Source organism: Geotrypetes seraphini, chromosome 4 (genome assembly GCF_902459505.1).
Source record: "Geotrypetes seraphini chromosome 4, aGeoSer1.1, whole genome shotgun sequence".
In the NCBI taxonomy this organism is placed as follows: Eukaryota; Metazoa; Chordata; class Amphibia; order Gymnophiona; family Dermophiidae; genus Geotrypetes; species Geotrypetes seraphini.
Genome location: NC_047087.1, coordinates 177,722,181 through 177,749,951, shown reverse-complemented (window position 1 = coordinate 177,749,951; position 27,771 = coordinate 177,722,181). Strand labels below are relative to the sequence as shown.

The 27,771-nt window shown below is 45.0% G+C and overlaps 1 protein-coding gene across 5 annotated transcripts in view; it reads left to right on the top strand.

The window, feature by feature from the left end:
• The window catches only part of NDRG4 (NDRG family member 4), a 336,309-nt gene that overhangs the window by 88,999 nt on the left and 219,539 nt on the right, over positions 1 to 27,771 (top strand). For all 5 annotated transcript variants that reach the window (XM_033942604.1, XM_033942606.1, XM_033942605.1 and 2 more), the window contains exons 2-3: positions 6,580 to 6,671; positions 26,192 to 26,236. In XM_033942604.1, coding sequence (XP_033798495.1) covers positions 6,600 to 6,671; positions 26,192 to 26,236 — 117 coding nt within the window. In that variant the 5' untranslated portion in view covers positions 6,580 to 6,599. The remainder of the gene's footprint in view (positions 1 to 6,579; positions 6,672 to 26,191; positions 26,237 to 27,771) is intronic.

Below are 27,771 nucleotides of genomic sequence, written 5' to 3'. Positions count from 1 at the left end.
TTTGATCGTGGCAGAGGAATCCCAATCATCTGAGCCGGTTTTGGAGATTCCTGGTGGCTCAGCTGATGGGGATTCCTCTTGCCAGGATCAGATGAGCTGCGAAGCCCTACACCCCTTCCTTGACATCCCCCAACATTACCCCCCCCCAAATCACCTGACACCACTCGACATCACAGAACATCCACCCACATCACCCAACACCACCCAACATCATAGAACACCCCCACATCACCCGACTCCCCCGACATCATGGAACACCCCCTGACAAACACACACACACATCACCCAACATCCTGTACCTTCCGATTCTGACACATAACATACCTCCAACATGTCCTTTGAGCTTTGGATACACAGCAGCTTAGAAGTGCTGATACACGTCCAGAAAGTTGGTTTTGATTATCGGCACTTGGACGTCCCTGCTATTAGGGCATCCAAGTGCTGACTTAGGCAGGTTTTTGGATGTTTTAATGTTGAATATGCCACTCAATGGGTCCAAGAGATAAATTTACAAAGTTTTATTTATGAAAAAAAGTTGTACCAATAGAAGAAACAAAATAAAAAAATTTAGGTTTTTGGTGCTTCTGAAAAGATATCAGCAGATACCATTGTTTCCTTTGCCTCTTTGGTTAATTTTGTGAACCGGATTGAGTCCCTTTTTGGGAATGACCAAGTATATAAGACCAAGGATTGGATTGGATTGGATTAGTTAGGGGGAAATTCCGTGGGCTGAAAACTCCTCCTTCACTTAGTATGTGGACAGGGACATTTGTACCTGTGAACCTTTCCCCAGACACTTCACTTTTCCCCAATTCTTCACTCCTTCTCCTTTTCAGCAATCTTCTTCCTCTTCCTTAAGAACACTCACTACTGATCATTTGGATCCAAGATGGCCGCACGAGAGGTTGTTTGAGTTTCACTCTCCCTGAAGCTCCTTAAAATCTCCGTGTACTTCTAAATCTTTTACCTGTTTTTAACAATGCCGAAGAGGAGGGGACGCAGCGCTGCTGGAGCCTCGCAGCGCTCCAGAACGGCCGTCTTCGGGAATATAGAGGAGCTGATGCGGAGAATGCAGGGCACGCCGGCGGCTTTGGGGAGTTCCCCGCGGGAGACGCACAGTGGAGGCGCGTCTGTGTCGCTCTCCATGGGGCCGGAGACATCGTTGAGCCCCGAAGCAAGAGCACCTCCCCCATGCCCTCAGTCAACCAGTTCCCCGCGAGAGGAGGTACTTCCTGAGGTCGGAGTTCACCTCCTCCTGGAGGCTAAGGAGAACAACGGGGGAACTGTGTTGCAGGACTCCCTGCCGGTGCAGAGGAGTCTGAGCGAGGAGACTGAGGAGGAAGCGCTGGGGGATGAGAGAATTCGACAGACTGCCGTTGAAGACAAGTTGCCAGAGGGTGAGCTAATTAAATTAAAATCACAAACTTTTCAACTTGAGAAGCCCCGAGAGGTTACATTAGATTCTCTGTGGGATCTTGTGGCCAATTTGGCAAGATCTATTAACCCACAACTACAACAACTAGAAAAGAATCTTAATAACCATGAGACTGAGATTAAAAACTTAAAGACTGGATTAGAGGACTCAAAAACTTCAGTACAGAATGTCTGTCAAGAATTAAAAGTCTCCCAACAAATTACTGAGACATTAATTAAAGACAATATTAACCTAAGAAGGAAGATGGAGGCAATGGAAAATTTTTCTCGTAATAATAACCTCAGACTGATAAATTTCCCTAGGGTTTCTATGATAGCCCCAAGGGAAATGCTTTAACATTATATGACGGAAGTATTGGAACTTCCTGAAGAGTCGTTACCACCATTTACACAGGTCTATTACCTTCCAAATAAGACTCAAGACCAACAACAACAACAACAGAAAATGGGACCTGATTTAATGAACATATCTAATATTTTGGAAATGTCTGATAGAGAATTAGTGACCCCAGCCACTTTACTTTTGACAGTAGCTCTCGCACCAGATAAAAACTGGTTGCTGAGACTTTTCTTTAAAAATAAACAAAAATAATTTTTAGGTTGTAAAATTCAGATGTTCCCAGATTTGGCTAGGGACACACAGAGAAGGAGACGAGAATTCTTGTTAAGGAAACCTGGTGTTATATCTCTGGGGGCGACTTTTTACTTGCGACATCCATGCAAATGTGTTATTAATTATCATTCTCATAAATATGTTTTCTTTGAGCCATCTCAACTGACAACCTTTCTTTCAACTGCATCTCTGGAGAAAGAAAGTGCTTAGTTTAAGAAGGGTACTTTAATCTCATTCAACTAGTTATTACTTGGTTTATATATAATTACTTTGATTCGCCTATTTCCCCTCTTGGATCTTATTGAGGACTTGAGTAGAAATTTATGCTTATATTTGATATTTCTTTATATATGTTTTCAATTGTATTAATTTCATGCTGAATTTCCTTTCTGTACAAGTTTTATGCTTGATTATATTGAAAAATTCAATAAATATTAAATAATAAAAAAAAAAAAAGAACACTCACTACTTCCACTGACTCTCTCCAAAGACCCTGTTCAGAGATGCGTTTCCACCACAGCCCTTGCAGCTCAGCCCCTCCTTCCTGTGACTAGAAGCCAGCCCAAAAAGAGCACAGTGTACGAGGGGGTGCGGAAAAGTTCTCAGCCCAACTAACTTCATTTGGGACAGCAAGTTTCCACTTTTTTCATTTAGTATTTTTCTGACAGAATGAAAAAAGTGGAAACTCACTGGACTACGTGTATAGCCCTTGATAGAGACTGCCCCAACTTTGTTGGATAGGCTGAAAACTGTCTCTTTGTTATGTTTCTCTTTTGCACAATCTGCATATGCTGCATGTCTCTTTCCTTCATTGTGCAACTCCTGGCCTGCCTGTCCCTGCTCTATCTCAATGTGCAATTTCTGGGCTTTCTCTCTCAACGTACAAATCTCAAGCTGCCTATCCCTGTCTTTCTCTTAAAGTGCACTTCCTAGGCTTCCTTTCTCTTTCTCAATAGTGCAACTCATATGCTGCCTGGCTGTTGAGTGTTGACAGTATTAGAGATAGGGACTAGAGAATGACACGGTGAAAAAATTGGTCCCCGTCACCGCCCCGTCCCCGTCTCACCATCCCCGTCACCGCCCCGTCCCCGTCTCACCAACCCCGTCACCGCCCCGTCCCCGTCTCACCATCCTCTTCACCGCCCCGTCACCGCCACTGCCACCCCATTCACCGCCCCGTCACCGCCACTGCAATCCCATTCACTTTTCTTTATTTACGTATAAAGGAAACATTCTTTAAAACTTTAAAACTTAGTTAAATATTAGTTAATAACTATACAAAAACAAAACACGCAGAGAAAAAATTAATTAATAAAAATTCTCAAAACTGACACATTTTGATCACTAAATTTAAAATAGTTATTTTTCATACAGTTTTTCAATCACTAATCTTCCACCACCCCTGGGGCTAGCAATGCAAAAACAAACACGACATGTACTTTAAATGCTGCCGTGATTAGCATAGTGACCGCGGCTACGGCTGCAAGTCTCCCCTCCCCCCAGCGATCACGGCAGGAGGGCACCCAACCCCTCCTGTAGACCCCCCCAACGGCACTCCCGACAATCGCAGCAGAAGGGTACCCAACCCCTCCTGCCGGTCCTCCCAATGGCCTCCCCTAAGATCGCCGGCAGGAGGGTACCCAACCCCTCCTGCTGGACCCCCCCCCAACGAACCCTCCCACCCCGGAACCCCCTTAGTCTTACTTTTCAAGTTGGACCGGACAGCTCCTCGCTCGTCTGGCCAGCAGGCCTGCCTCCGTCCAAATGAGGCGGGCCCGCCCCTCCCCTCCCCTCCCCTGCCTCCCAATGGCCTCCCCTAAGATCGCCGGCAGGAGGGTACCCAACCCCTCCTGCTGGACCCCCCCCCCCAACGAACCCTCCCACCCCGGAACCCCCTTAGTCTTACTTTTCAAGTTGGACCGGAAAGCTCCTCGCTCGTCTGGCCAGCAGGCCTGCCTCCGTCCAAATGAGGCGGGCCCGCCCCTACCCTGCCCAACCCACAGGATCCTAGGGCCTGATTGGTCTAGGCACCTAAAGCCACTCCCGCTATAGGAGGGGCCTTAGGTGCTTGGGCCAATCAGGCCCTAGGATCCTGTGGGTTAGGCAGGGGAGGGGAGGGGCGGGCCCGCCTCATTTGGACGGAGGCAGGCCTGCTGGCCAGACGAGCGAGGAGCTGTCCGGTCCAACTTGAAAAGTAAGACTAAGGGGGTTCCGGGGTGGGAGGGTTCGTTGGGGGGGGGGGGGGCCAGCAGGGGGGGGTGGGTACCCTCCTGCCGGCGATCCTAGGGGAGGCCATTGGGAGGCAGGGGAGGGGAGGGGAGGGGGGGGGCGGGCCCGCCTCATTTGGACGGAGGCAGGCCTGCTGGCCAGACGAGCGAGGAGCTGTCCGGTCCAACTTGAAAAGTAAGACTAAGGGGGTTCCGGGGTGGGAGGGTTCGTTGGGGGGGGGGGGTCCAGCAGGAGGGGTTGGGTACCCTCCTGCCGGCGATCTTAGGGGAGGCCATTGGGAGGACCGGCAGGAGGGGTTGGGTACCCTTCTGCTGCGATTGGCAGGAAGGGTTGAAATGACAAATGAGGAGCACGGTGAAATAGCGGTTCCTAGAAGGGGGTACATTGGCCCGCGGGGACAAACCTGTTCACCGTTTCCGCGGTCGGTGAATGGCCTTGTCCCCGTCACCGCAGCGACTGCTATTTTTCTTCCCCGTTTTCGGCGGTGACCCGCGGCTTAAATGCGGTGGCTGCGGGTAAACCGTCACCGTGTCATTCTCTAATAGGGACTGCTCAGGAGAAGGTTATGCTCAGATTATGATTGGCTGTGGGAAGAGGGTGGACAAGGGCTGTCATTGGTGGGATACTGAGCTCCTGGTCTTCACTAAATACTGATTTGCTGAATGCTGAGCTAACTTGAGAATACTGTGCCATGATGCAGCCCAAATAACAAGCCCAAAAAACTGCAACCCGCAGCTACTCAAAATTTCCCACAACAGCTTTACAAAGCAGCCCAATTGGGTGAGAAAACCGCGGACCTGGCAACTATGCTAGAAGCCTTCCCATTGAATAGATTCTACCACAGCTTCTTAATTGGAAGGGGGGAGCATTAGAGATTTAGGGCTAGATTCACAAAGCAAACAGATTGGTTTGTGACCCCTTAATGAGCAAATTTACGTCCAGCCTGATTCACTTACCTCTCCTGCGATCCGCTTCAAATAATTGCATTCAAATGAGGAGAAACGCATGCAAATTGGACAGCGACGCGATTCATCAACCAAAAATTTAAAACCGACTGGGATGGCCGATCAACCCAAAAAGCAACTGCTGGAATCCAGTCGAAAACGTCTTTCCGACTCTCCAGCTCCTTAAGCCCTGCTCTGCCCAGTCTCTCCTGCCTGCTTGCCACGAATCGCCGCCCTGCTTGTTCCTGGGTTTCTCCTGCCCTTCCCTGAATCTCTCCCACACTTGCCCGCACTGGGAACCCGTGGGTTTAACCCGTAGGTTTAAGCAGGTTAAAACCACGGGCTCGCTGGGCTAAAAAGTAAAAAAAAATTTTTTAAACTTTCTTAAATGAATTTCCTCTCCTGTGTACTGCACAGTCCCATTCCTCAGTTCCGTGTGTACCTAGCCATCCGCAAAGAAAAGGACAGTCTGGGTCTTGAATCTGGGACCCGGCTTTTGGCAGAGGCAGATCAGCCTGCGTGGGTTTTGGAGATGTGTCTTTCCAAAATCAAGTCAGCAAATCATGGTTTCAGCACACAGCCCTGTTATTATTATTAACTGTTCAAAACAAGTAAAATAAAATAAAACAGGGGGGAGGATAATTTGCAAAAAGTCTCCCATTCATTGGGAAATGGTGTACATGTTATTTTCAACTTCTTTTCCAAACTCAAACTTATCCCGCTTTTCAAAATTGCACAAACTTAAATTTTCCTCTTGATCGCCTATTCAAAAAAGAAAAAAAAAAAAAAAAAATCTGCTGGGCCCGGAGGTTCAGCGCATGTGCAGTCCATCTACAGATGGTCTGCGCATGCGCTGGGATTGCTATCGAGTGATACGGGCAGGCAGATGGGGGCGTTCCTTCGATCACCCCGATTGGCATATTGGGGCTTTGAGAATTCATTGGACCTGCCTGAATCGGGCCCAGATCGGGCAGGTTCGTGAATCTAGCCCCTAGTGGGCTAAACTCTGAAAATTTTGCACACACTTAGCCCTGTTTCTGGCTTTCAGACAGGGAGCATACACATTTTTAGAATGCTGGAAAAAAATCCAAACAGTTGTCAATCCTAATCTCCTCAAACCTGAGCATATCTGACAGCCCCCCCTCCCTTAAAACTTTTGACCAGAGTCACATGCCTAGTTTGGTTATGCCTTAATCCAACCCTAACTGCATCCTTACTGGCTCAGTCTCCAGGCAGTTTAGATGTTTACCGTGTTTACTTGAATATAAACCGAGTATTTGGGGCCATAAAAATGGCCTGGGATGTAAAGAGGTCTGTCTGCATAGCTAAATCCTGATTGTTCCTTTTTTGTTTGCACAGGACTATTGCTGCAGGAAGTGATGATGGCAGGGATGCATGAACTGCGATTCACAGAAGAGAAGCCCCTGCTTCGAGGACAAGACACTGAACTGGTGAGGCACAGAGTCCGGGAACTTTTTCCTGGTGTTATGATTAAGTTCTGTCATTGGTACCTTCTGGGTAGGAAGATAAATGCCATGCTAATGTAAGCCAAAACTGTGTAGGGGAAAACTGAGTATGCACAAGAGATTCTTAAAGGAAGGCAGTGCTTGCTAGCCACTTTCTGGATCTTAGATGTAATGTCTTGCCTTTTCTGTACCTCTCACCTCTCTCTGCATATATTGGTGCTAGATAGGCTAAAATTACCAGGGTCTCTGTTCTACTGAAAATATTTCTGAGAATGCCCATCATCTCATTTCTGTTTTGCTGGGAAGATACATGACCTATATGTCACACTAAACATTTAAAGGCAACTGAAGACATTTGTAGAAGTAGTCATGTGACTCAGTTTTCCTGTCTAGTCTTATAACATATGCTTCCTGACAGGGGTGGCCCTATAATGAGGCCAACTGAGGCCTCAGGCAACACTCTTGAAGGAGCGGCATCTTGCTGCTGGCCAGCCTACCTACCTGCTGGTCAGCTCTCTGCAGCTTCCTTCCTGGCATCTAATCCTTTCACCCTTCTCCCCCCCCCCCCCCCCACACACATTGGCATTTTACCCATTACCCTCCCCTGCAATCCACCTTTAATTTACTGTAAAAGTAGCCAAGCAGTGGTAGCGATTCACAGAGCTACCCTGATGCCAGTCCCGGCGTCTTCTCTCCACTGTAGCCTGCCCTCTCTGACAACTTCCTATTTCTGCTGGGGCAGGCCACAGTAGAGAGAAGACACTGGGACTGGCGGTAGGGTAGCTCTGAACTGCTACCGCTGCCTGACAACTATTACAGCAAATTAAAGGTAGATGCAGGAGGGGGGGTGGTAAAAATGCTGATTGGGGGGAAGGGTGAAAGGATTAGATGCCCAGAAGGGGTGCAGCAGAGAGAGCCGACTAGCAGGTAGGCTGGCAGGCAGCAAGATACCACTCCTTCAACAGTGCCACCTGAAGATAGATATTGGACTCTGGGAAGTGAGTTGGAGAAGGAAGAGATGTTGGACTCAAGTGAGGAAAGGAGGGAAAGATAGATTCAGTGATGGGGTAAGAGAGGGAGAGAGCCTTACTATCACCACTGCTTTTTGACCTGTACAGTAGGCCAGTACTTGACATCAAGATTCACTCTTTTGCCGGTGATATCCAACTTTAACTTCTACTGGGTAAGAACAGAGTCATTCAAATCACAAAACTACAACATTGCTTATCGGAAATCAAAGATTGAATGACCACAAACAAATTACAATTGAACGCATCCAAACTTCAGAAAAGTCATATAGTCTGTCCCAACCTGTAATCCTGTAAACCAAAGCAGACCAGACCCTTCATTCATCCTATCCCGTGACCAAAATCCTTTAAACTGTGGGAACTTGTCAAAATTCATTTTGCACACACTTAGCCCTCTTTCTGGCTTTTAGACAGGGAGTATACACATTTTTAGAATCCTAAAAAAATCCAAACAGTTGGCAATCCTAATCTCCTCAGTCTTGAGCAACTATTAAACCATGACATGGTATCCACAAGAAATTGCTAATAATAGCAGAAGTCACACATCCTTTCCTGTTTATAATCACTCACAGTTACCATGTTGACTCTCAACTAATTGCAAGACTGTCAAATCTTATTGTGTATGTAAACTTGCAACTGCTAATTGTTACATGTCTGCAAAATTTGTGAATTGTTAACTCTCATCTAATATAATAAAGAGCTAGCCGCGCATGCGCACTCCTATTTGCGTGTTCCGTGCGTGTAGGTCTGTGGCTGAAGGAGTGCGCATGCGCGAGTCCCCAGCCTTGACCGCGGCTTGAGGCGTATGCGCCAGTTAGCTGCATCGGGCGACAGGAGCGGCTCTGGCAGCAGATGGGAGGAGGGCTCATGGTCCTACCGCCGCTGCCGCTCCTGTTCACAGCGGCCTGCACGTCGCCAACTCCCCCTCTCCCGCAACAACCGCTACCGCTCCTGTTCTTCCCCTCCCTCCAGTCACCGCTGCCATTCCTATTTAAAACGGCCTGCTTAGGTTCGCGGCCAGCTGTAGCGAACCTCGCAGGCCGCTTTCCACATGGTAGCACGTTCCCTCTGACGCGATCGCATCAGAGGGAACATGCTACTGAGGTGAACAGCGGCCTGTGAGGTTCGCTACAGCCGGCCGCGAACCTCAGCAGGCCGTTTTAAATAGGAATGGCAGCGGTGACTGGAGGGAGGGGAAGAACTGGAGGGGAAGAGGAAAAAGAAGGGCCACGGAGCAGGCAGGAAAGGGGGCTGTTTTGGTGGGAGGGTTGTGCTGAGTGCAGATAGCAATCATGGGGGGGGGGAAACAGAAAGGGGCCATGGAGCAGGTAGGCATTGCAGAACAGGGGGAGAGGGAAAGGAGGCTGCTTTGGGGGGAGGGGTGTGCTGAGGGCAGACAGCAATCAGGTGGGGGAGGAACAGAAGGGGGCCACGGAGCAGGTAGGCATTGCAGAACAGGGGGAGAGGGAAAGGGGGCTGCTTTGGCAAGCAGGGGGGCCAGGGAGACAGACAGAAAGAAAGACGGACAGACAGGGGACCAGGGAGAGACAGACACAAAGAATGACACAGACAGTGTCCAAGGAGAGAGAGACAAATAAAAAAAACCCAGACATACAGACATCTATTCTGGGCGGCGGGAGGAAGGCAGTACGGAGTGCTGCTGGGAGGAGGGCTTCGAGCCACAGAAGACTGTCCCCAAAGCCCCTGCCGAGAGTTGGGCCAACCTCTCCTTCCTCACCGATGCCGAAGAAGCTGCAGGCCCCGCTCCCTGTCGCGCTCTGAGCACTCACGATTGGCTGAAGGGTGTCATGCCAGTGCTGCAGGTACAGGGGGATGCTTTTGTTGCAGAGGTGTGCTGGGGGGTAGACAGCTTTGCTCAGGGGGGAGGGGGAAAGACACAAGGGGGTCAGGGAGAGGGAAAGGGGTATGCTGGGGGCAGACAGCTTTGCTCTGGGGGGGGGGCGGGGGAATGACACAAGGATATAGACACAAAGAATGACACACAGAGGGCCAGTGAGACAGACAGAAAGGAAGACATTCAGGCAGTGTCCAAGGAGAGACAGCCAGCGTCTAAGGAGAGACAGCCAGTGTCCAAGGAGAGAAAAATAAATAAACATAGACAGACAGACAGCGGCCAAGGGGAGAGAGAGAAAGAAAGAAAGACAGACACATACATCTATTCTAGCACCCGTTAATGTAACGGGCTTAAAGACTAGTTGTGTATATAATCCTGTAACCTATTCTGGGCTCTTCTGGGGGCCCGTTGCTTTGGGGGGGCTGGCGTTGTTGTCGTTGTCGGGTGGGGGCCCTTGCCATGCAGGGAGGGAAGAGGGGGAGGCCTGTTGCTGTCTGAAAAAATGGCATGGTAAGTCCTTCAACGGGCCCCCCTGACTATTTCGGGCCCTAGGCACATGCCTAGTTGGCCTATTGGGTAATTCGGCCCTGCCCATAGCCTTCCTCTCCTCTAGTGTATACATATTCAGGTCTTCCAGACTCTTCTTATACATCTTTTGGCTCAAACACCCTACCATTTTCATTGTCTTCCTCTGGACCGCTTAAAGTCTTTTTATATCCTTAGCCAGATAAGGCCTCCAAAACTGAACACAATATTCCAAGTGGGACCTCAACAATTACTTGTACAGGGGTATCAACCCTTATTTTCTTCTGCTGGTTATGCCTTTTTCTATACTGCCTAACATCCTTCTGGCTACAACCACCGTCTTGTCACACTATTTCATCACCTTCAGTCCTTAGGCACTATTGCCCCAAGATCCCTCTCCCTGTCTGTGCATTTCAGCCTTTCACCTCCCAGCACATACAGTTCCCTCAGATTTCTACTCCCCAAATGCTCACTCTGCATTTCTTTACATTGAATTTTAGTTGCCAATCATTAAGTGGCGTACCAAGGAGGGGTGTGTGCAGGAGGGGGGATGGACTGCCCCAGGTGCATGCCCTAAGGGGGTGCACAGCCAGCCCTCTAGATCCTGACACACCCCGTGTTCCTGCAGACGCTGCAAGTCTCAGGGAAGTGACTAAGACTTCCATCCAGCATGTCCCCTACTACAAAGGGATCCTCCAGCTCTTACTTTTAGGCATGCAAATAAGGTATCAAGATTCCAGACAGAATGTCCAAAACAAAAATAGCTTTATTCCAGCCGTGGTAACATAACTCAAAACAACTCAGGTTTCAACCTTGTAGTTCAGTATGCAGTCATAGTACATGGTTTCAAAACAAAAAAAGGTCCATCATAAGACATTCCAGAAGGCAAAACTTGAATAACATTGCATTACATACAGTCTCTGCTTTTGGGCTTCTAATCATATGAGTCTCGGTTCTCTTCACCAGAGCAGCAGTGTTTAAACAAATATTCTTTTATCCAAGCAGTTCATTTTATGTTCAAAAATCCTTGATACTGCACTAGCCCTCAGCAGCATGCTTACATTTCTCTTCTCTGCAACGCTGCACTTAGAATTAGCCACAGCTGAGAAACAAGGCAACGTCCTGGTTCAGCTTGGCAACCAGCCAAGAAATACAAACACCCATACACTTTTATATTCTTCAGGGCTTTAAAGAAAAACCTCTATATTAGGCTTTCATGGAGATTTGCTAAATCTGATTCACATAAACTTCAGAATCATTGGCAGCACAGAGGAATAAGCAGCCAGAAAAATCCAAGTTTAAAACTTACTGGATTTCCATGGGCACTGGCTGGGCTTCAGGGTCAATCTGACTTGCCTGTGTCTCCATCGCTTCTTCCTCTGGCTGTTCCCAAGGCTTCCTGGTATGAGACAAATCATTTGCCTCTATCATAGGCCAGTCTGAGACATTCTGGCTTTCTCCAGCTTCCCACTCTCCTGAGTGCTTCTCTCCAAGATGGCCCGTGTGTCTAGATTCCCTTGGCTGCTTCTCCCTCTCTGTTCTCAGCAGGCTCATTATATCCGGTGGAAAACCACTCCCCTTCTGAGAAGGTGGGGGAAGGGTTTTCCACATGCTGGCTTGTTTCCTGCTTTCCAAGGCAGGCTTCTCTCTAGCCCTGGTTCTAACTGGCTGTTCAAATTGCCTGAGATTTTTGACAGTGGCAGGATAGGGTCTGCATAGAGTGTAACTTTTTTTCCCCAACCTATCCTGCCCTGTTTCTTCTAACTCCATCTCACTAATGGAGCAGGAGTTAGCTTGATCAATTAATTGGTCGGTCACCTGATCAGCTCTCCTGCATCTAGGTGCCTTGGGTATTCTCCTGCTCACTGGGGCAAAACCTGGAACGGATTCGGGTTTATTATGGGAAAGACCCAAAATGGACCTGGGTTTGTCACAATCCGGAACCACCTTCTCTATTTTGCCACTGCTGCTTTCCTTAACCAGCAGCAGCAAGAGTAAACTTTAAATTGAGTCATCGTGGGAAGAGAAATGCTGCTGTTGCACCCAATTGGGGAGAGAGAGGGGCGAAGGAAGACCAAGGAAGGGAGAGCGGAGGAACGAGAGATGCCAAATCCATGGGAGGGAGGAAAAGGAAAGAAGGGAAGGAGATACCAGACCATGGAGGGGGAGGGATAGATGTCAGGGCAAGGGGGGGGAGGGAAGGAGACAGATGCCAGACCAGGAAAAAGGAAGAAAGGAGGGAGAGAAAGGAAGAAGAGGAGATGCCAGATAATGGAGGGGGAGATGGAAGGAGAGGAGAGAGATGCCAGGGCATGGGGGAAGGGAAGGGAAACTAAGGAGACAAATGCCAGACCAGAAGGAGAGGCGGTGCCAGAGCATGGAGGGAGATGCCAGGGCATGGGGGAGGGAAGGAAAGGAGATAGAGATGCTAGACCATGGGATGGAATGGGAAGGAGGAAGGAAAGGAGAAGAGAAAGATACCAGAACATAGGGGAGGGGGTGTATACAGAAAAATGGAGAGGGGCTGAAGCTTAAATGAATCATGTACAAAGGAGAGAAGGGGCACAGGATATAGTTTATTGAAGGGACATAGAAAGAGGGAAGATCCATATGGAAGAGAGAGTGGACAGTAGATGGAAAGGGCAAAGAGGGTGGACAGTGGATGGAAGGGGCAAAGAGAGAGTGGACAGTAGATGGAAGGGGTAGAGAGAGAGGGCAAAAGCTGGGTGGAAGGGGCAAAGAGAGGGCAGATGTTGCATAGAAGGGAGAGAGGACAAACGCTGTACAGAAAGAAGAGAGCAAAGAGAAGATGATTAAAGCAGAAATGACAAAAGGTAGAAAGATTTTTTTGTTGCTTTACTTAGAGTCAAGTAGTATTGTAACTGTATTGATAAAAGTTTATAAATAGGAAATGGAAATAAGGCAATCTTTTTTTTGGACTAAACCCCTTTCCTCAGGTTAGGACAGGATACCATAACAGCTATATACTGTAACTAGTATTTTAGCCTGTTACATTAATGGGTGCTAGTTGTCTGTCTTTCTTCCCCCCCCCCCCCACTTCCCTATGCAGCAGCCACAGCAGCATTCCCTCCCGATGTGCAGCAGCATTTCCCCCACCCTACTTCCCTGTACAGCAGCATTTTGATCCCCCCTCTTCCCTGTGGAGCAGCCACAGAAGCAGCTTTTGCTCCCCCCATACCACTTCCCTGTGAAGCAGTAGCATTTCCCTTACCCCCCCTTCCCGCGGTCCTGCCCCCCCACACAGAGCAGCATTTCCCTGCCTTCACTGTGCAGCAGAATTTCCCACCCCACACACACACACTTCCCTGTGCAGCAGCAGCATTTCCCACCCTTCCCTGTGCAGCAGCAGCATTTCCCTGCCTTCCCTGTGCAGAAGCAGCATTTCCCCCCCCCTTCCCAGCTGCTGAGTTGAAATTGATAGAAAAGCGCTGCACTGCGCTACCTCTGGCTTTGGCATCTTCTATCCACTGCGGCCAACCCTAGCGGAAACAGGAAGTAGTCAGAGAGGGCGGACCACAGTGGACAGAAGACGGAGAGGCCAGCGTTAGCGCGGTGCAGCACTTTTCTCTTAATTTAAACGCAGGTGAGCTGGGTAGAAGGAGGAGGCTTTGGCGGTGGTGGTTTTGGCAGTGAGTGAGGGCGGGAGGGGGGGGGAATCGCCGGCTGTGCTGTGTGTCTCCGAGTTGCCTGGCCGCCGCATCCACACTCCTGCTGGCCACGGACCTACTGATCACAAATCAGAGATCACGGAAGCACGCAGGTAAGTGTGCATGCGCGGCTAGGGTTTTATTATATAGGATTGAAAGGGTTCAGAGTTAATGTCCTGGGTAAGTAGGTGGGAAGGGAAGGAAGGGGGATTTGTTCAGAGATGTTTGGGGGTTGCATAGAAGAAAAACTGTGCACTGGTATGCTAATCTTTGTTTATTTTGAATTTTAAAAAAATAAATATAAGTGAAAATAAAAAAGTAAATAAGAAAACAAATAAGGGAGCGGGGTGTGGGTGGGGCGGGGCATGGGCATGGGCGGTGCAAGCCCCAGGGGGGGGGCCCAGTTTACTTGCGTGCCTAGGGGCCCTCGAAGAATTAATCCTGCCCTGGATATGGGTGATATGATACAGATGTTTTTTTTTAATTCAACTTTTTTATTGTTTTAAAATATAAAACAATGGCAGTCGAGAAGTGATGTACATGAAAACAGGAAAGTGGAACAGGTATCATACACATGTGCATACAAGAGAGTAAAGAAAAAAGACATCCTTCATATATCCTAGTTTAAGTAATATATAAAACATGCTGAATATATAATACAGAATGCATTACATTTCACAAAAGGTCAAGCAGAACAATAGTCAAGTAAAGGTTCCCATACATCATAATATCTAGGTAATGAGCAAGACTGTTCAGCAAGTATTTTTTCATATTTGCCCATGAGGCATAAGGCATTCCACCACATGTGGTAGTCCACTTTGGTAAGATCTTTCCAACAGTATAGAACTGTCTGGAAGGCTAGTGCAACCATTATGGTGTAGAGACGTTCCGAGGTTCTAGAAAGGGGAGACCTTAAGGCTTGGCCCATGCCAATGAGAGTGGGGAGTGACAAAACATCATTAATATGCATGATGTCACATACAGTGTTCCAAACTCTATGCCAAAAGGGCTGAACTTGTGAGCAGAAAAAGAGTAAATGTTCCAAAGTTCCTTCGTATGTGTTACAGGACCAGCAAGAGGATTTCGTGTCGATTTTGTGAGATAGTGTTGGAGTCCATACAGCTCTGTGTAGCACAAAGAAAATAGATTGTAGAAGTGAGGCAGAGCGAATAGACTTGAAGAAAGTCTTCCAGACCGCCTCCCAATCAATGGCATCCGAAGGCAGGTTTAGCTTATATGACCATTTTAGTTCCAGCTCCAAAGGGCCCGAAAAGGCCGCTCTTTGCATAAGTTTATACCACATAGACGCAGAAGAAGATACTCCAGCTGACACATGTAGGAAACTCCTCAATCCAGACTCAGTAGTACGGGCATGAATTGTAGGTATGGAGCTTCTAATGAAGTGCACTAGTTGCAGCCATTTGTAATGCTGGGACTTAGATAAGCCTGTGTTATCTGAGAGAGTTTGAAAAGGTGTCCAATTATTTGATGTCATGAGATCTTGTATAGACCAAATATCACAATTTTGCCATTCTGTCCAAGACATAGTAGAGTGTAATATCTTGAGACGTTCATTTCTCCAAATGGGGATCAAAGACGAATCCTCCCATCTATCAGGAAATGTCGAGTCTACATTAGTTAAGGCGGCCTTATACGCTAACAAGATTCTGTCAGCTGCATCTTTTTTAGACAAGAGCACACCAGCTAGAAGTTGTATCCGGTGATACAGATGTTTAATATTTGAAAGAACCAAATCTTTTTCAGAGAAAGGAAAATGGTAAAACTAGAGGGCATAAATAGAGGTTGCGAGGTAGTACACTTAGGAGTAATGTATAAGACTCTGGTGAGACCTCATTTAGAATATTATGTACAATTCTGGAGACTGTACCTTCAAAAAAGATATGACACATATTGTACTCATTGAGTTGCTTTTGATTGATAGTTTTCCGTCTTGGATTTAGTTATTGAGTTGATTTTGATTATGGAATTTTACATCCCCTACCTTGTGTTTTTTCCCTGACTATTCTATTTTTAATATTTTGTAGTTCAATTCCCTTTTTCCCCTTTTTCTTGTCTGTAAAGTTTGTTAATAGTCCTGTTTAATTTTAAATTTATGTTAAGTATTGTATTACTCCTTAATACTGTAATTTTAATGTTTATTATTTATGTTCATCGCTTTGAAGTATGATTAAGCGATTAATCAAAACACTAATAAACTTGAAACATGGTTAACTTTTGAGGTTGTTATGTATTCATTTGCAATTTATATTATTAATGCAGCTATTGCTATATTGTATTTGTTGAAAATTTATGAATAAATACATTTTAAAAAAAGATATGAACAGGATGGTGTCAATCCAGAGGAAGACTACTAAAATTATCCATGGTCTTCATCATAAGGAGCATAGGGACATACTTAAAGGTCACAATATATATAGGATAGGTGAGAGAGAAGAGATATGATAGAAACATTTAAATACCTAGGTGGCATAAATGCACATGAGGCAAATCTCTTTCAAATGAAAGAAAGTTCCAGATTGAAAGGAAGCTCTGGAATGAGAGGGCATAGGATGAAGTTAAGAGATGATAGGCTCAGGAGTAATCTAAGGAAATACTTTATATACAGAAAGGGTGGTAGATGTGTGAAATAGTCTCCCAGCAGAAGTGGTGGAGACAGACTGTGTCTGAATTCAAGAAAGTGTGGGACAGGCACGTGGGATCTCTTAGGGAGAGAAGGAGATAGTATATACTGTGTATGGGCAGACTGTATGGGCCATTTGGCCTTTATCTGCCATCATATTTCTATGCTTCTGTTCTCAGAGAACACCTGCAACAGGTAAGTATCTTTGCTGTCTGTGACATTGAGTGGTTTTTAAGTTTCAGACTGCCATGGGCAAGACTGAATCCAGACATTCAATTTCAGGTATGTGCAGTTACCTGGAAGTTAACTGGGCAGCATCTGTTATTTAGAGTAGTGCCCATTTAGCTTAGCAGATAAAATAATCAGCAGATAAAATCAGGGTAGCGTTTTTGATGGCTGGAGGTGCCACTCATCTGCACAATTCTATATTTTGCAGGGATTACCTCATTAGTAATTGTTTTCTTCTCTTAGTGCTTGACCTCTTTTACATTTACAGTCTCATCTAGCTCTGTTGAAGAGAGTATTGGTGCTATGGTGGAGAGATTATATTTTGTTAGTGAAATCTTGGGTTCTGTTTAATGATTTGAAGAAATCTGGTTGGTTCATGTAACACTTTGGAATTTTGACAACTTTCTATAAAAGCCTATTTTAGTCTCTGTATAGTGTTAATGTGTATTAATAGTTCTTATCACCAGAGGGTGCTAATGTACTTTGTAATTCAGTGTCTTGTTTCCATGGTCCAAGCCTGATTAGAAGTCTTTGCATGATGATGAATTCCAAACTAAACTTGTGTTTAATCTGTTTGTCTCACTTGCTCTGGCTATGATAAAACACTATTGCTTCTTCAAGGCATATTATTATTATTTTTTTAAATGGAAGCATATGAATAGTAAATGCAAGTTCAGTTCTGAACAAAATAACCATCTTCTCTGCTTCCTTTAGCTCCCTACAGTCACTATTTACCCTCTGTCCTTTAGGCCTACATAAAAAATTGTCTATGGGGTGAATAGCAGGTTTAGAAATTAACTATTATGATTACTCCCCAAATCATTCATGCTAAAAACAATCCTGTAAAAATGCACATCATACTTTTAAGAATTAAATTATAGTATAAAAGCAATTTCCAAAAGCCATTTCTAGTGCGACAGACACATTATTCCTAAACTGGTGGGTAGTCAACCCCTTCTCGCAAGAATTCTTGTAGAAAGCTTCATTAGCATTCTTTTGCTCCCATCCATCTGGGCTGTCCTCCAATTCCTCAGTTGTCTCTCTTCAAGAGAGATAGTCGGAGCCTGTCTTTTCTGCTCATGTTTATATTTCAATTAAATTAGTTTTTTTGCTTACTGTTTGCGAGGCTTTTTTGGTGCTGCAGAAGCTCCCAATCTTGGGACATTTCTGACTGCGGGAGAGCACAGAGTCTAAGATCAAGGGTCTGCTTCTAAGGGGCAGACTGCTTTGCAGTGCACCCACTTGGACAGCCTGCACTAACAGTTTGGGGACCCAGGGACTGGTCCCTTAGGAGCAAGGCTCCCCCCAAGGCTCTACAGTGGGCCTGAGCTCAGGTTGAGTGGCTCCGTGATGGTTTTTCCAGGATTGGGGCTGATTGCTTTCCTCCCCCATCTGCGGGTGCAAGGTTCTGGTGGGAGTTGAGGTCTCCGGCCAGTTTGTTGAGGCCCAAGAGGCAGTTTGAAGAGACAAGCAGTCCAAATTCTAGGCTTGTTAAGGTAGAAATTTTCCTTGTAAGTTGTCTACAGCTTCAGCACAAGCAGCTCTCAGCACATAGCATGGCACAGTGAGTTGCAGGCTGACAGCTTGAAAAACAAAATAAGTGGAGTGGGGGTGTTAAAAGCAGGTTTTTTGTATTTTGAGGTTAGAACCAGGGTCCCCCACATCTAAAATCCCATAATCGCTAGTTTCTGGTCCCCAGTATAGCTCCCCCAGGCACGGTGCTAAAATTGCTGCTGTGGCAGCCATCTTGGATTTGCCGATTTGAAATTAAAAGCCTCTATCTGCCTCAAAACACCTTGATTTTGATCAAAAACAGTGTGATGGACTCCTCAGGCCAAGATACTTTAGATTCATGCTAGATTTGCACTGGATAGCTGTCTAAGGATCGTCCATGTCCCACGTGCTGCATGGCATGTGTGTGTGTGTGGTGGGGGGAGAGCCACTGGCTTAGCCTCCTATAGTCCCTCGAGGATTGTTAGTACCCAGATAGTGTGAGAGCCATGTAAAAAGTCCAGGATTGAGCAGGGGAGCAGCACAAGTGCATCCCCAACAAAGCGCAACAGGGCTGCTGCCACAAAACCACAGAAAAGAGCTCATGAGCATCTGCAGGGACCATTTGGACATCTTGGACAGGGGTTTCCCCCCAAATTCATCAATATGATGTTTGAAGTAGAGAGTGACACTGTGACTGTTACCCATTGCTAGGCGCGGGTAAGAACATAAGAATTGCCGCTGCTGGGTCAGACCAGTGGTCCATCATGCCCAGCAGTCCGCTCATGTGGGGCCCCCAGGTCAAAGACCAGTGCTCTAAAATGAGTCCAGCCTCACCTGTGAACGTCCCAGTTTAGCAGGAAGTTGTCCAGCTTAGTCTTGAAAGCCTAGAAGGTGTTTTCCCCTACAACAGACTCCGGAAGAGCATTCCAGCTCTCCACCACTCTCTGGGTGAAGAAGAACTTCCTTACGTTTGTATGGAATCTATCCCCTTTCAACTTTAGAGAGTGCCCTCTCATTCTCCCTACCTTGGAGAGTGTGAACAGTCTGTTTTTATCTACTAAGTCTATTCCCTTCAGTATTTTGAATGTTTCGATCATGTTTCCTCTCAGTCTCCTCTTTTCAAGGGAGAAGAGGCCCAGTTTCTCCAATCTCTCACTGTACGTCAGGAACAGGTAGGAAAAAAGACTTGTTGCTATGGGTACGGGAACAAGGCCATGGAGCGGTGAATGGCCATGTCCCCACAGTAAAGAGTCTGCCATGTTGCTTCCCTTCCCATCTCTCCTGGTCAGCAGCCCTCTTCACGATCACACATCCAGAGCCCCCTTTTGTGATCGTGACACTCACTCCCTTCCGATTGCCGGCAGCAAAAAAACCCCAACAAACCTGTGACTCTCCTGTGCTGTGTCAGTCCCTTTACGGCTCCTGGGGCGGGCCTACCAGCCTCTTCGAAGCTTCCTGTAGGCAGGGCTGCTCCAACCGGAACCTTCTTACCACTAAATCCCTCCTTCTGATGTAACTTCCTGCTGGTCTCTCAGTACAAGTCTTACATCTGATATTCTCTCGAAGAGGAACAACGGACATAGATCATTTTACTTCCTCTCAGAACAACAAACCTCCACAATTCTGTTCCAGACTCTTTGCCCCCAATAGCATGGCATCAGATGCCTTTTTTACTTCACTGGGGAGACAAGTTCCTCTACATATTTCCTCCAATCCCTCTCATAGGGAAAACTCTACTCAAACTTAGGCAGGATCGGAGTACCTTGATCCTCATTTCAGCCCTTTTGGTTTCCACTTTTCCTAGAGCTCTCAACCAGAAAACCATGGAAAATGCAACCAATTCCAACATTGCTCACTTAGAATGAAAGGTCCCTACTTCATCCCAACCTTCACTCATTAGCACAAGCAGCAGGGTTTCTTTCACTGAATAGATAAATGCTTTCTCTCTCTCAACTGTAGTATCTGCTCTCATTGAAGAATCTAGGAAACCTTCCACTCTGCTCTGTTATTGCTTCAAGTGGTCACAATTTTCTTCCTGGTTTCCATTGCATTCTGTGGTCTCCACTTCATGTCCATTTCTGTCTATCCTTCACTACCTTCTCTACCTCTCTAATTCTGGTCTAAAAAAACAATTTGGTTTCTCTCAGTGCTCAGTCCATTTCACTCCCACCTGATCAAGAAGCTTTATTCCACACAAAACCACCTATCAAACTTTCTCCTGTGGCTTATGATCTTAATGTGGTTCTCTCTGCTCTCATGCAATCTTTTGAGCCACTTACATCTTGTTTTCTCAAACTACTCATTTGGAAAGTCATTTTCTCATAACCCTCATGTCTGCATGCCAGGCGAGTGAACTTCAAGCCATTGTATCGGATCCTCCATACACAAGGTTCTATCACAATAGGGTAGTCCTTTGAACACATCCAAAATGCCTCCCTAAAGTAGTTTCAAAATTCCACCTCAACCAATACATCATTTTGCTTGTTTTCTTTCCAAAGCCACATTCTCACCCTAGAGAAGCAGCCCTTCACACCTTAGACTGCAAGTGTGCTCTGGCATATTACCTGGACTGCATTAAGCCACATAGGAAGTACGCCCAGATCTTTCTCACCTTTGATCCTAATAGGCTTAGAAGTTGCTGTATCCAAAGGAACTATATTCACTTGGCTACTGGACTGTATCTCCTTTTCATTTACTCAAGCTGGGTTGATGCTACAAAACTGTGTAACAGCCCACAATGTATGGGCTATGGCTACCTTGGTGGATCATTTTCACTCTGCATCTATTGAAGAAATCTGCAAAGCAGCTATTTGGCCCTTAATCCATATGTTTACTTCTCACTTTTGTTTAGATCAGAACTCCAGAAGTGACAGACTTGGCAAGAAGTTCTGCAAAATCTATTTTCTACGTAAAGCCAATTTTCCCTCCAACCCTATAGGATTTTGTCAGGCTTCTTTATATTCAATACGTTTAACCTCTTCCAGCAAAGAAAACGCCAACCTTGGAATCAAGTTTATTAATGTAAACTCAATTAAAAACTGAACACATGTATAAATACATAGATGTATAAATATAATGTCCTCTGTCTTTAGTGACCCAACACGGTCTGTATTTTGGCCTCCAGTTGGATACTGCATAAATACAAAAGTATAAAAATGCAAAAGAGAAAACAAAAATACATACTTAAAAATTACATAAGATAAATAATGAAATAGCATGAATATAATCAACATTAATATGATCAACAACATAATGGACATTAATAAAAACCAATACAAATTGTGCATCAATGCAAAAATATCTCAGCATAGACTGATATAAAAAGGCTTAATGAACAACATAATGTATACAAATTAAGTAACGGGAACAACATAAACACTTAAAAAATTGTAAAAGTCTGAAAAGTAATAAATGCATCTCAATCAAAGAAGATGGCGCTGTAGCAATTAAAATTCAGCACCATCTAGTGGGTATGTTTGGCTTTTTTGAATACATATACGTTGTTCATGTGGAGGGGCATAATCGAAAGGGACGTCTAAGTCCATTTGTGTCTAAGTCGCAAGTCGTCCAAACTAAAAAACAGCCTAGGACACATTTTTGAAAAATACATCCAAATTTTTTTTTGTTTTGAAAATCGTCTAATTATACATCCTGCTGATCTGAATGTCCAAGCCGCTAAACCGTCCATCTTTATACCACATTTCTGTCCAAATTTTCGTCCAAGTCAAAAACATCTAGAACAAGCCTCATTAGATGTGGGAGTGGTCTGCAAAGTGATGGACTGAACACCAAGACATGCTACCTAAATAGTGGGGTACCTTACAGGGCACTGCTGTGAACTTCACAAAAAGGGTGCCATGTCTTCTCTTCACTACAGCTCCCTTATAGGTCATGGTGAGCCCCCCAAACCACCTCTAGAATCCCCTAGACCCACTTATCTACCACCCCAATAGCCCTTATGGCTGCAGGAGCCACTTATATGCCAGTAAAAAGGGTTTTGGGGGTGTATAGGGGTGTGCACATGTTTTATTATCAATGCAGTGATTACAGGGGCTTATGGCCATGGGTCCTCCTCTCCATGGGTCCCTAACCCACCCCAAGACGGCTTAAGCCACTTCTGTGCTGGACGACTAGGCTTTCCTATGCCAGGCGGCCAGGTGATGATGGTCTGGAGGCTGAATTTTAAAGGTGTGATTAATATTTTTATGGGGGTGGGGGGGTCGGTGATCACTGGGGTAGTGTGTGGGGGTCTGTTTTATGTGTTTGCAGTGCTTATCTGGTGACTTTAGGTAGGTTTTACATAAGTCATAAGTCATAACGTCCAAGTTCCGTCGATCCTAGGCTGTATAACTTTCGGTTATACATGCTGTACGACTAAGTCTAAGCCGGCCCATGTCCTGCCCCACTCCCGCCCTCGACACTCCTCCCAAAACACCCCCTTTAGCGGTATTATGAAGGCCTAGGTTGTTTAAAAATATGTCCAAAACCCGTTTTTAGTATCGGCACTTGGACGTTTTGGGGAAATGTTCATCCAAGTGCTGACTTAGGCCGGTTTTTGGACGTTTTTCCTTTCAATTATGAGCCCCATAGTCTCCACATGTTCATCAATCCCACATCGTATAGTATAGGAGACCCCCCCCCCCCCCATTACCTGGAATTGTTGCCAGACATAACACAGGGTGGGATTGGCCCTTTGTTCCCTCCCCAGGTTAGGGCATGTCCTATACACCTCCTCCAGGATCCGTAGGTGCCAGGTAAGGTCCCCTCCAGTTCATAGTTCCTGAGAATAGGAAACCTTGTCTACCCTCTTCTCAGCTTGAGTCTTTTTGATCTTTTGTGAGGGAGCCTCTATCAGGTCATCTTCCAAAGGAAACAACCTGGCTAAATCACTTCCTAGGTTCTCCCCTTCTCTCCAACTTTTCAAGTCGGAACTATTTTCAGGGTCCACTATACCTTCTGATTCACTAAGACAGTTTTGAAAGAAGGGCCATTCCCATCTTAGAATGACCTCATAAGGTGGTCTGGGCATTACTGCAACATCCCTTATAATCTAGCCAAACCTTCTTCACATCATAGGAAATGGTGGTTCCATGCAGGCACTGGATTTTTCATGTATACACAATATCTTATCAATTCATAATGGTAACCATAAAATTTTAAAAAAACACAAAGCACACTGTATGCAGAGAAAATATTAATTATCATTTATATTCAGGTTTTTTCAAAGAGGTCAAGGCAGATGACTTTAAAATATGCAATATCAGCTCAGTAACAACTATAGAAAAATAGACAAATATTATATTACATTACATTAGGGATTTCTATTCCGCCATTACCTTGCGGTTCAAGGCAGATTACAAAAGAGTTAAAGAGGGTGTTTCAGAAAAAGATTTCTGGTCCTTTTTGGGGAAAAAAGAGTAGAGCAGGTTGATTTGGGGGGTTCGGGGGGTTAGAGGGATGAAAGAAGGAAGCTTGAGAGGTTAGGACTTTTTCAGGGATTTTTTGAAAAATATATGTCTTTATTTCTTTTCTGAAAGTTTTGTAATCTGGGGTCGTTATCAGAAAGTTGACGATTTGGTTATCTATTTTTGCTGCTTGAGTGGCTAGGAGACCATCATATAGTTTTTTCCGTTTAACTTCTTTGATTGGCGGGTGTGTGAATGGGGTGTGAGTTTTCCTATGTCTGGTTGTGCAAAATATAGATAGCAGATATAAATTCTCAGAACTGACACATTTTGATCACTAAATTGAAAATAAAATCATTTTTCCTACCTTTGTTATCTGGTGAGTCTCTGGTTGCACTTCCATCTGACTGTGCATCCTTTCTTTCTTTCATTTCTTTCTCTTTCTTTCTTTTGGTCTTTCTCTCTCCCTGCCCCTCTTTCTTTATTTCTGTTTTTCTTTCTCTCTCTCTGGCCCCCTTTCTTTCTGTATTTCTTTCTTCCTGCCCCCTTTCTTTTTTATTTCTCTCTCCCTGCCCCCTTTCTTTCTTTCTCTATCCCTGCCCCACCCTTTCTTTCTTTCTGTCTTTCTTTCTCTTCTCTCCCTGCCCCACCCCCAAGTCACCACTGATTTCTCCAAACAACAGGCAGGTGCGTACAACAACTGCACAAGCCTTTCCCCCCCCCAACACACGTCAATTCTGATGTCAGAGAGGAAGTTCCAGGCTGGCCAGGAAGCAATTGGCTGGCCCGGTACTTCCTCTCTGATATAAGAATTGACGTTGGGAGGGGGGGAGGCTTGTGCAGTCGCTGCACACAACTGATTTGTTCCTGGCCGATCAACTCATGTTGCCTTCGTACTTTTGCCCTGATCTCGCAAAGGTTGTTGCAGACACGAGGACGAAACTATGAGTGCCTGTGGGGCTCAAACTTGCCAGGTACTAGCACTGTAGGGCTCTCACGGGAATGTGAAAGAGAAAAAGCTTTGCTGGCATTGGTCGAGGTGTGCTTTGAGAGAGGGGAAGCTGAGAAAGGCTGCCTCTAGTTGTCAAAGGGAAACAAGCGGGTTGATTCATTTTGGCACCTCTGCTCTAGGGAGAACACTTCAGTGGGTTGCTAAAAAAACGGACATTTCGGTGTCCCGAAGCTGTGCTTCGGGACAACAGGACAAGCTAATTAAAAATGTGACAGTCCCATTCAAAACTGGATGTATGGTCACATTAGTCATGGGGACTCAGGCAGGAAAAGATTCATATGCCCAATCTAGAATCATTCAGGGAGGTCCTGCAGCAAGAGACTTCTCCTGTGAGAGAGGAGGTCCTGAGGAAGAGGCTTCCACAAGTTATAGGTTGATAAGGAGCCCTGGGGAATTGGGAGAGAGAGACTATTCAGAAGAGAAGGTTCTTGGTAGCTTGGCTAAGGTAAGCCAAAAACTTTTGCTGAATAATTTGTGAACTATAGCAAGGACTGACCATAAAAGAAGTGGAGAACATTTATGTTGAAATCCCTGGGCTCAGGTTATGTAAAAGAATATAGCCAATGAAAATACTCCACAAGTTGAATAAAAAAGAATAAATAAAGTGCAAAGACGACACTAATGCGAAACTCGAGTTGAAGGGAGGCTATTTGAGTTTCGAACATGGGGGTTTTTAAGGGAGGATATTATTCTACTGCCTTCCTTATTTATATGAAAAGATAAGTGATTTTTTCTTCTTTATTTCACTGATTATAAACATCTGTGTATGGAAGGTTAAGGGACTTGGTGCCAGTGCTATGATGGTCCCTATTTACAACCAGCGCTTGTACTTTTATTAGTACTTTTTGCACATATCGGTTGGTGACTGAGCATCTTATTAATATTTATTGGCACTTTAACAGCACTCTTTGCACTTTATTTATTCTTTTTTATTCAACTTGGGGAGTATTTTCATTGACTATAGTCTAACACAAGTAATATATTTAATATCTCTTTAATTTTGAAAATTTATGTAAAAGAATAAAACCTTTTATATTGCTCATGGTTGTGTGCTGTTTGGGTGAGTGTGCCCGGACTGGACCCTGCCACATATCTTATTGCCATTGGTCCTAAAATGCATAACCCCTCCTTAACTCAGGCCTGGGGAGGACCGTGTCTCTTAATCTGGTCATTTGGCAGGCTTATAGGGACTCCTTTTAAGGCTGGGACAATTGTCCTATTTGGCTTCCTACCTAATACCACCCCTGATCTGGGGATGAAGGATCTTTGAGGATTTATATTAACACATTCAACACATTCATGAGCACTGCCTTCCTTCCCAAAGCATTTAATAATAATAATAACTTTATTTTTCTATACCGCCATAATCTTGCGACTTCTAGGCAGTTCACAGTGAAGATAAGCTGTACAGTCAGAGAATTACAGTGTACAAATAAAGAAGAGATTGCAGCGAATTACAGTGTATAGATAAAGAAGAGATCACTGGGCGGTCAGTGATTACATGGTGCAAATTGGCAAGAGGAAAGATATACATAGGTTACTATATAATTTTTGACAAGTTACATTGAAATGGTATTTCTACTACAGTAGAGTTCTTACCTATATTGTATTTAATCTCTGTGCTTTTTTCCTTTTTATGTCCTTTGCAGGAGAGCACAGACACCTTTCTTTCTGCTGTGGACACAGACTGGAAGGTAAGTTCATGCCATTACTATCCCACAGAACTCAATTATCATTTTCTCTAAAAATGAATGCTGAAATATTCTACCCCCCAAATCCATAATGTCTAAAACAGGGCTTCTCAGCCTGTTTAGGGACCCCACAGTTGCATATCAGAGTGTGTCCTCCTCCTCTACCATCTTGGTCCTGGCTGTTCTTTTAACTTGCACAGGTGTACAGAGGCCACAATAAATATGTATGAGATTAATTTGCATGTGCTAGAGCCCCGGTTAATGTAAATCTATCTATGGATGTTCACTGTGGATATCTTGAAAACCTAACCATTGTGGGATCCCCAGGAAAGGATTGGGAAGGACTGGTTTAAGAACTGTCTGTGTACCATCTCTGAAAAATAGTCAAATTGAATGCTCCTAATATTACTAGTTTACAACATGCATTCAGATATCACAGTACAATAGGGAATCTACCACAGACACTTTTATGGTAGTGGAGAAAAGACCTCAGCGCCTCAGCAGGATATAAAACTGTTGTAATCCTCTGGACTTAGCAGCTTCAAAAAAACTTTTGGAGGTGCAGACACTTCCTCGGTCTCAAAAACTCCATATTAAATTATCATACATTGCTTGAGTCATAATAAATAAATAATCTTTAAATAGTCTTTAAATAGTATCAAAACTTTTCAAAAAAACTCAAAGCAAAGTAAAGAACAAAAAACTAATATGTAGCAGAAATTTTCTTCCACTTGTTCTGGGGGCAGAATATCACAAATAATAATAATAACTTTATTTTGTATACCGCCATACCCAGGGAGTTCTAGGCGGTTCACATCAATTAATCAAAATTACAAACAATGAAGTCGTTGAAATTATCAGGAAAGGAATGTACAGGTCATTTAAGTTAACAGGTTAGGAATGTACAATAAGAAGGAGAGGATGGAGATCAGATCAATGGTGGATGGGGTGAGGGAGGCAGGAGAGGGGTATTAAGGGTTCTGTTCGGAGAATAGGTGGGTTTTGAGTTGTTTTCTGAAGTGGAGGTAGGTGGAGACATCGAGTGTGATTTGGGCTAGCTATGGGTTCAGTTTGGCTGCCTGGAAGGCGAAGGTTTTGTCGAAGAACCTTTTGAGGTGACATAGTTTTAGGGAGGGGAAGGCGAACAGGTGAATTCTGCGGGAATTCTGCGGGAATTCTTATTGATGCAAAGAGGTATTCACTCTAGGTCCGAGTATCTTCAAGCAAAAACATTAACGGACCACTTCAGCAAAACTCCAGACAGGGCCCCTGTTTCACTATTCCAAGCTTCGTCAGGGGAATCAGCTGTAATAATACAAAAAAATTGCATCAGAAATCACAAAAATGCAAAGAACAAAATCACTTACTACCTTCAGTCTGAGCTAAGCGCTTCCAAGTTCCTGCCACCAAAATGACTACTCAGTGTTCCAGAAATAGGGTACCAGCACCATCAAAAACGTAATGACGTTAAAAATACTACAACATAACAACAGTGGCGTACCTAGCATATGTGACACCCGGGGCCCATCATTTTTTGA